At 39.8% G+C, this 10144-nt stretch overlaps 2 protein-coding genes across 2 annotated transcripts in view; both read left to right on the forward strand.

Annotated features, from left to right (window-relative positions):
- The window catches only part of tab1 (TGF-beta activated kinase 1/MAP3K7 binding protein 1), a 9794-nt gene extending 9205 nt beyond the window's left edge, over positions 1–589 (forward strand). The window contains exon 11 of the mRNA XM_016549635.1: positions 47–589. Coding sequence (XP_016405121.1) covers positions 47–269 — 223 coding nt within the window. The 3' untranslated portion in view covers positions 270–589. The remainder of the gene's footprint in view (positions 1–46) is intronic.
- A 2491-nt stretch (positions 590–3080) lies between these two features.
- mgat3b (beta-1,4-mannosyl-glycoprotein 4-beta-N-acetylglucosaminyltransferase b) overlaps positions 3081–10144 on the forward strand; it is a 21638-nt gene continuing 14574 nt past the window's right edge. Inside the window, exon 1 of the mRNA XM_016549639.1 lies at positions 3081–3696. The gene's annotated coding sequence lies outside the window, so the exon portion shown is untranslated. The remainder of the gene's footprint in view (positions 3697–10144) is intronic.

Genomic DNA, 10144 nt, shown 5'->3' on the forward strand with positions numbered 1-10144 from the left:
CTCACTCTGACTCCACCCCTCTGTGTGTCTGTGCTCCTCCCCTCAGTCAGAGTCCCACGGCGACGCTGCAGTCGACCAACACACACACGCAGAGCTCCAGCTCCAGCTCCGGAGACGGAAGCCTGTTCCGGCAGAGAGGCAGTCAGGCGGCTCAACCGGACGAGACGGGAAGAGTGCCTCCATACGTCGACTTCACACAGTTCTACCGGCTCTGGGGCTCCGACCACGGCGAGGGCCAGGGTCTGTCTGGAGATCTGGGGCCGCAGTGAGGATCAGGTGAAACACAATATTATTCCATCTGTGAGCCGACAACAATCTCCTTAAACTGTATCTTTGGCCTGTAATCATGGATAGAGGAGCTCCACTGACTGTATCAAAGGGAAACTCACAGCATCACGTTTATAACACTTCACACTCACGTTTCTCTGAGCTTCTTTCTTCCTGCTTCTGTGGAGTTTGACATCTCTGTAAAACCAAAGTGAGGTCAGACCTGCAGAGCTGCATATATACGTCTGCCTGTCTGCGTTTTCTGTGTTCTTTGAGTTTTTAGTGTCTTCCTTTAATAAACAGCTCTTGTTTCAGCACCACATTCTGGTTTGGTTTTTCTTGGGAGCTAATTTAATGTGAAGAGGTAGACTGTTCCAGAGTTTCGGACCTGCAGCTGCAAAAGCGCAGCCACCTTGTTTTTTAAGTCTAGATCTAGGCTCGATGAGCAGACAGAGATCACTGGATCCCAATGATCTAGAAGCGGTGTACGGACAGAGCAGGTTTGTCAGGTATTGAGGGCTTTATTTTAAAATCAATTCTATTTTTGATGGGTAACCAGATAAAATGGGATTTACCAGCTCATGCTTGCGGGTTCCAGAGAGTAATCTAGTAGCTGTGTTTTGCACTAGCTGTAGACGGGAGAGGGAAGACTGAGAAACACCATAATAAAGTGAATTACAATCATCTAAACGAGTTGTTACAAAAGCGTGAATCACCGTTTGGAAACTAGGAATTAACTTGGAAATGACTCTGTGATAAGAAGGGTTTCACTTTAGAAAGTTGACGGAGATGAACAAAGCATGATTTTACAACAGTACTGTCTGTCTGTCAAATGTTAAGTTATAATTAAACAGAACGCCCAGATTTCTTGCGCATTGAGTTTCTAACTTATCTAACACACAATTTTCCTTATGCCCAAATATAATTATTTCGGTTTTCATTAAAATTTTGAAAATTACTCGAGAGACAAAGCTTAAGTTCTTCTGAGTATCATCAGCATATAGATGAAAGGATACTCTATATTTGTTAAAAATGGAAGCCAGAGGTAGCACGTACAGGGTAAACAAAACCGGGCCCAGGATTGATCCCTGTGGAACTCCACAATTACGAGGTATACAAGAGGAGGTCTGATGACCGATACAAACACTAAAACATCTGTTGGTCAGATAAGAACGGAGCCACTGTAAGACTGTGCCACGAAGGCCCACAGATATCTCCAGACGAGTCAACAGGACCTTGTGGTCAACCGAATCGAAGGCAGCACTCAGATCTAATAAAACTAAAGCCATGGATTTCCCAGAATCAGTTTCTGTAAAAAAATATCACTTGAGACTCTATGACTTTATGACAATTGTGTTCTGATAAGTTCTGACAAATGTTTGCATTTTGCAGCTTTCTGAAACATGTTATAGGAGCTTCTCAAAACTTCATAAGAAACCTGCAATCTTTCCTTTTTCCATTTGCGTTCAGCCTGTCTACGATTTTCATAATTCAAGGGGGCAATAGAATTCATGATATCTGCACAGGTAGAATTAAAAAGATTAAGATGTGCATCGGTGTCCAGATTAAGCAGAGCAGAGTCCAACTCCAGAGAGTTGCATACATCACGGTAGGCTACAGAAAAATCGTCACTAGAATATTAAGAGAGCGAGTCAGACGTGCCAGCGATGGATTCTGAGGAGTAACAAGAACCGGCCTGTGGTCAGAAAAAGATGCACTACTGATTTCAGTGTTTGAAAAATCAAATCAAGGGTATGAATTTTAAATAAAATACAGTCTCACACTTCAACTTTAAATATTCAAAATGCTGAGATGAGTCAGCATCTTGTGCAGATTATTCTAATTAAATTATATGATAGATGATATAATGTCAGTAAAGATGTGATGCTTCATTTTCAAAATTGACCGGCCCTCAGCGGCCCCTCGTCACGAGACTCTAATGTACAGTATTTGGAAACCTGTCCTTGTATTGAACATTTACAAATATGTTATGTGATGCCTTTAATCTCAGCTGCCAGACATGTCTGGTTATCAAGACGTCTTGCACCAGTTTTGGTCTTAGAATTGACCACAAGGTGGCGCTGTAAGAATTTACGGATCTCTCAGACGTCTTGTTTAACATTTCCTGGCAAACACGTGAGAATGTAATGATGCATCATCAAGAGACCCTGATGGAAAAGCTTGATAAAAATCTATCTATCTATCTTATTTAGACCCGTTTAACTTCTTGGTGGTTTGCCATTTTTGCTAAATGTTTGTTTTTCCATTTTTCTTACAATAAGTTTGGTAGCAGGATTGAATGACTGATATTGATGAATGTCGCCAACACGCCGATTAACATACAAATTGTGAAAATTGAATGAGATGATTTAATAGTCTTTCTAATGATGTCACTTGTGTCACAATTATATTTTTTTGTATTTCATATGTTCTAAGAACTTTTTGCTAACTAGCATATCCCATTTAATTATGGGAAAATATTCTAACAGTTCAAAAAAATCGAACAGTTTTTGAAATGTTTAAAAGACGTTTTTCTCAGTTATATTCTGCGAGCATTATGAGAATGTTACATTCGAGTGCACCATCTTAGACGAACATCAAACTAAAATGTTACAGAAAAACGTTCCGATGTTGTTACATTTGTCCGAAAGTTCTATTAATGTTACCGGTAGAATGTTTGTTCATAACTTTGAGAGAACCTGCCAGAACGTTAGCTGTGAAATTACATTGCAGATATTTAAATGTTTAAAACCATTTTTTTCTTCTTTCATGCGAGGTTCATTTAATGTGAGATAACAGTTTGCTGGTACTTGCGCTAAAGTCTAGTCTACTCCGTTCAACAAAACACGGTTCCTGTTTTATACTCGAACCACGACGTTCACGAACACCATCATATCTCATCGCCTTTTGATATGAACGTGATTACAGTGTTCGACGGAAGAATCAGCGATGATTTATGATGAATAATGTGCTGGTGTGGAGGATGAAGAGCTGCATGATGCTGAAGTGATGTGTGTGTGTGTGTGTGTCGGTGGTCCGGAGGGCGGAGCTGCGGGTCTCTGCGCCCCCGGTAACGTTACCGACGGACGCACCGATCACTGCTGGGCGGAAGAGCGTCATTTCAGCAGAAAAACAGCCCGAGAGGAAGCAGCGCGGACGGACTCGTCGCTCCCGTTAACGGACATCAAGCGGGGATCGAGGCGTCGACGCACATCGAGAGCGATTTTCTCTTTCTTCCGCAGCAGGATGGATTTAGACGCGGACACCCGACGCGAGCGCGATCCGCACGCATCACCGGCGGAGCGTCACTGAAGCACCATCCGCGCTCCGCGACGCATCCGACCGCTCCGATGCGAGCAAAAGCCTCGCTTTCACCTCCACCCCGAGTGACCATCTGCAATGAACATCTAGAGGAGCGTCAGGCGATGGGTGAGACACACACACACACACACACACACACACACACGGATCGCTGGATGGGGTGCAGCATCTGCTCGGTCAAACAAGCCGAAATCACGGGCGTCTTATTATTAAACACTCGCTGCTGCTGCTGCTGTTAATATTACTGATGCGGATTCGCTTCAGATCTGATGTGGGTTTGTCTGCAGAACGAGCTGTGTGATATTGCAGATTATGTTAATATCAAAGCCAAATGTCCCGCCAGGCGTGTAAATATGATTTAAATATGTAACCGAATCATTGTGTTGGTGCAACCCTGCAGGCCTCTGAAGATACAATCCGGATTCTGATGCGGTTTGACTCCAGAACTGTGTGGACGCATCATATCAGATGCCTGAATGTGACAAGAACGTGTCTGACTCATAATTAACCCCCAAAATAAGAAATTATATTTTGAGTATGAAGGCTATTTTTAGCTGCTGTTAGTATTACTGATGTTGATTCGCTTCTGCTCAGATCTGATGTGGTTTTGTCTCCAGAACGAGCTGTTTGGTGTTGCAGATTGTTATCAAAGCCATATATAAAGGTTCAGCTGGCTTTTGCATCTGGTCAGGCGTGTAAATGTGTGAGATAAACACTGCAGGCCTCTGAAGTTACAATCCGGATTCTGATGCGGTTTGACTCCAGATCTGTGTGGACACATCATATCATATGCCTGAATGTGACAAGAATGTGTCTGACTCATAATTCAGAAATCATGTTTTGTATAAAGAAAGTGAAGCCTGTTTTTAGCATGATGTGGATTGTGACACAATTGACCGGTTAATGTTATGTGGCAGTTTCCTTTGATTGGACGTCAGGATGTTTTTATTCTTCTAAATTCTCTTTATACTCAAAGCTGATTATCATAATTTATGCAAAAAAAAAAAAAAATTTAAATAAAAAAATACCATGTAGCATTGTTATACATTTAATGCAAACACAATAAGACTGTACAGAGACTTTATGATTTAAAGAAGATCATGCACATATTAAATGAAAGTGTTTGCATTGCAGTAATGAGAATTTGGTGGAAATGTGCCTACTTATCATGGAAATGACATGAAAAACAAATCATCCTCGGGCTTCATTTCTTATATATTTTCATATTTCTGTTTCTGGCTTGAATTGTGGCAGGTTTCTTGTGATTCTCGTGGACAGATGGGTTTGATGTGAGTCGAGGTGAAGATCTGTGTTTCTGATGTTCTTTATTCTCTGTTCCGGTTCTGCTCGGTTGTTTTCTAGGTAATGATGTGGATTGAGTTTCAGCTCACAGGTGACTGACCTACAACACAGATCAGAACACAATGACAAGTGTGTGTGTGAGAGTGTGTGAGAGTGTGTGTGAATGAGTGTGTGTGAGAGTGTGTGTGTGTGTGTGTGTGAGTGTGTGAGAGGTGTGTTCAGTGTGTGTTTGTGTTTGTGAGTGTGAGTGTGAGTGTGAGTGTGAGTGTGTGTGTGTGTGTGTGTGTGTTTGAACGCACGGCGAGCAGATGTTGAGGCTCATGTTGTCTTCAGCTCATATGGAGTGTAAGATAACAGACAAACACCACGAGCTGATGAAGTCAACATTTGGAGGACTGTGTGATCACAGAATACACTGAAGAGTTTAATGATGCTCAGTGACGGAGACTCATCTGAAATGCAGAATCCATGACAATATTCAAGCGACATCAGCAAAAAAAATAAAAAATTCTATGCTTCCTCTTACTCTTAATCTCTCGCTGTTCTGGCGTGTACTGCTCTAAACGATGTCTGAACCTGTATTACGAGCACTTCTCATGTTTCTTTGCCTCTTTGGTAAATTGATTGTTTTATTCCACATAAAAAAAGCGTCTATAAAAACATCTGCTGAATTAATAAATGTAAATTTTTTTAAAAATTATTTTGTAAGTTTTTGCACTCATATTTGTGAAGTAAATTTCATAATAAATTATAAATTATTAAATTTAAATAATAAATGATTAATACATTAAGTTTCACACAATTAAGTAAAATCCACTTAAATTAGCTCTAAGTTCTGTCATCATCAAGTCGTTCCAGATCTGTATGAGTTTCTTTCTTCTGTTGAACATAGAAGTTATTCTGAAGAATGTTGCTAACCAAACATAATATGGAAAAAAATACTATGGAAGTCAATGACTACCAGCAACTGTTTGGTTACCAACATTATTTTCTAGATGATGGCATAATTTTCATTCTCGGGTGAATATCTCTTTGTCTAAATTAAAGTGAATAAGAACATATTATCAGATTTTACTAATTTTTTTAAAGCAGTTGTTTTTAACAGCATTCATTTCTTTTAATTTTAGACATACATTTCCAGTTTGCCACTGCACTAACATGAGCACAGTTACAGTTCTCCAGCTCCTGTTCATCCTCTCAACCACAAACACATCAACAGCAGCATCCAGCATAACCCAACGCCAAACACTACCAGCTCCACTCACGAGTGCATAACACTTCATTTCAGCATTTACTCTCCAAATCAGCATTCTGGGAACTAAAAGTCCACCCATGCATTTGCAGTTAATGCAACAAAAAATGATTTGTTTAATCCAACACTTCACTAAACTTCAGTGTTACATATTTACTGAACACAATGAAATTGTGATCAAATATTCAGCAGCTGTGTTAAATTCATTTAAATAAACATATTTTTCCAGTGCACAGAGAGAAACTCTTAAATGAAGATAAATAAAAATGTTGTGTTTTGTTGTAATGCATTTGATATAGACGATGCAGCTGTCCTTGATTTGGTCCTGAATGGTTTTATTGTTGTATTTGAGGCGATCTGTAGATGTTGAGAAGCAGCGGTGTGTGTGTGTGTGTGTGTGTGTGTGTGTGTGTTTGTGTGTGTGGCGAGCAGATGTTGAGGCTCATGTTGTCTTCTCAAAATGGTGCTGACCTGTTTCTGACCTCTGAGTGTGAGTCGAGCAACGGCTGATGGAACGTTCCACTCGCTTCCCGTCAGCGGGGGGATCGTCCCGCAGACACACACACACACACACACACACACTCCAGCGGTGCACTTCCTGCTCTCTGATGACTGCTTCCTGTCCCAGAGCCGCCTGAGATCCCCAGTCCAGTCCAGTTAGAGTAATAACAGATTCACACGCATGTTCGTCTGAGTGTGTGTGTGTGTGTGTGTGTGTGTGTGTGTGTGTTTGAGTGCAAATCACAGCACATAGAAATGCATTCAGTGTGTTGGGCCAATCAGATCAGACTGTGGGTGGGGCTATGACAGAAATAGAACTCTGAGTGTCCAGTCAGTTATCAGAGATGGGCTATGACTTGTTAGGACAAAATCTCAGATTTACGGAAGAGAAGCTTCTCTGATTGTTGTACTGATAGTGGATCAGATCTTTAGAACAGAGAGATGTTCTATGAACTTGCTATGGCTCCCATTAAGTTCTAAAAACGTTATTTCTAAATGTTCTCTGAATGTTCCTGTTTGTAAAAATGTTTTTAGAATATTTTTTTCTTGGTTATACAAACATTAAGGGAACGTTCCGTTTTATCATTTGCAAGCATTATGGGAATGTTACTTTTTGACTCGTTCTTTGAAACAACTTGCAACATTTAAAAAGAAAATGTTACATGAACGTCCAACTAAAACATTCCACAAATGATGTATAAATAACGTGTTTGTGCTAACGTTTTGAGAACATTATTGAAGACAAGAGAACTCTGAACAAACCTTCCATTAACGTTACTGCAGGAATGTTTGTTCAGAACCTTTCCAGAACGCTCGGAGAATGTTCTCTGTTAGCTGCCCTGTGGGGAAAAATTGCAGTAAAATACACTTTATTTCAGTACACTTAGCACACTTCCATAATGTACTTAAAGAGCTCTATTTTCACACACTCATTTACTTAATATACCAAAAATGTTCTTTAGTACTTCTTAAGATAATCTTAGGATCATCTAAGTGTACTCAACTTTGCGTTTTTGCAACACAATGAATATGAAGTAAAATGTGCTTTTAACATGCCATCTCTGTATTTAAAAAAAAAAAAAAAATGTATTTAGTTACCACTTGTAGTACACCTGAAACCATCTTTCATACACTTTTAAATATACTCATCATACATAGAAAATACACTTATTTATTTTAAATATAAGAATAATATATAATGAATATATACAAAAATTTGTCAATAAAGTCAAATCAGGGCCCATATTCACAAAACAAACTTGTACTAAGGAATAGAGAGAAGTCTTAAACTGAGAGTAAGGGGGCGGGGCTAACCTCGTTGCTATGGATGATGTCATCAAGCTTATTAACTATGCACACAGTGATTGGCTGATAGTCTCTGTCAGAGATTTATTCATAGAAATATTGTAGAAGGTTTAAAAATAAAAATGTTGCCACGTTCAAATAAAGATTTTAAAATGCAGGCTAAGTGTCACTAATTAAACAAGAGTATATGTTCAGCTAATTGTCAGCCCGTATGCGTCTCGTAAACAATTAGTGAATATGCGTATAAACAGCCTTTTAATTAAGAGAGTAGAATAATCATGGCTGATAGTAAGACATGCAAACTTAAAAACTTTACGCAGGAACAGCTGTTACTTCTTGCTCAACTGCTTAATGAAAACAAGGATCAAATCAAAGGAAAATTTAGAGTTGGGATAACCTCCAAAACTAAAGGCGATACCTTTTTAAAAGCTCATTATCGTCAAATGTTTCTAAAATGTTCACGTTCCGAGGCAGATTGCCGGCAACAGCTATTTTAGGATAGTTTGTGGTTTGGTCTCAGTGACTTAGGACTCCTCTTCACTGCTCCTAACCGTTCACAGATTTAGGAGCTAGTTTTAGCGCTAAAACACTTTGTGAAATACTCCTAGAGCAAACATTTAGGAGTCCTAAATTTAGAACTGACTCATTATTTTTAAGATTTTCTCCTAAATCGGTGAGTTATGAGCTACTTTTAGCCTGAAGATGTTTTGAGAATAAGGGCCCAGGCCTGTAAATATTTGATGAAGTGTCAGGCGGTTGATATCAGGTGTGTGTGTGTTGTGTTCACTGGGATCAACACAAAGCCACGTTTATCCTCACTGCTGTTGTTTCTCGTGTAGTTTCAGTCACCCGAGGCGTCACTTCCACCGCAGTAAAGATTATATGCCTAAAGGCCCATTCACAGCACAGACAAACACCAACAAACAAGTTGGCCGCTGATAGTCAAAAACGCATAAATAACTCGACACATATCAAATGATCTGTAAGAAGAGACAAAGAAATAGTGAGCACGTGATGCAAACAGTTACTCACACCTGTGTGTTGCGACATTACTGTCGGATCTAATATAGCACAGCATCGTCTTTTAGTTTCAATCATTTTGAGAATCTCACGTCGAATTGTGCCTTGTTTGTAAACGAATCTGCGATAAAATGAAGTGGGGAAAAAAGGACCAAGTTCTTACTGACGCGGTCTGGATCTTCATTAAAAATCAAGTTCATCCACTCTTTTGTTGTGATCAGAAGGAAGGCAACGCTTGCTAACACTCTTTTTCTACAACTTGACACTGAACAGCGTCTTGTTGTCTTTGGATCATCTTTATCATTTGGTTTCTGTGTTCCCCTCTCTCGTTATTTACACTACATGAGTGAATCGTGGGCGGGGCTAAACAGACAGCAATGTAAAATCGGTGGGCGGGGCTAAACAGACGTGGGCGGGGCTAAACAGACAGCGATGTAGAATCGGTGGGCGTGGCTAAACAGCCAGCTATGTAGAGTCGGTGGGCGGGGCTAAACAGACGTGGGCGGGGCTAAACAGGCAGTGATATATCCACCTTTTTCTTCAACGTGGAAGTAAGCCTATGGGTGAGACTTCTGGTTCATTAGCCGCTATAGGTAAATAACGAGAAGAATAACAAAGTGCAGTAAACGGTAAAACTGTTTACACTACAAACTAGTGTGTTCATAATTAAGATAATACATTAAAATAATATATGGTAAGACACAACAATTTTCAATATCAAGCAGCAAAACGAACTGTTTTGTACAGCTAAAAATGGCTGGACGCAGATGAGACCGGAAGCTAGACCCATAGCATTTACAAATGGCCGTGCCAATTTTTACGGCAAGAAAACGGTGGATAAGCAGGCGTTGATCTTCTTCTGAGGAGGCGGAGCTTATCCACACTATTACATCATAGAGTAGAACATTCCACAAGCTGATGTTGTGGCAGACTGCCTTCAATATAAGCTGTTTTAAGACTAACGAGAAAGTTCTGAGTTCTGAAACTTACAGGATGTTTTTATAGTACACTGTAAAAAATGACCGTGAATTTAACGGTAAAAGACTGTAAAAATGCTACAGTAAAATCCTGTTAAATGGTTAACGGTAAATTCCCCTACTATATACGGTGAAAAACTGTATTGGACATTACATGTATTGGACATTAATTTTACGGTAGTATACCATTTTTGGAAGT

The sequence above is a fragment of the Sinocyclocheilus rhinocerous genome, unplaced genomic scaffold (assembly GCF_001515625.1).
Source record: "Sinocyclocheilus rhinocerous isolate Xijiao unplaced genomic scaffold, SAMN03320098_v1.1 scaffold2780, whole genome shotgun sequence".
In the NCBI taxonomy this organism is placed as follows: Eukaryota; Metazoa; Chordata; class Actinopteri; order Cypriniformes; family Cyprinidae; genus Sinocyclocheilus; species Sinocyclocheilus rhinocerous.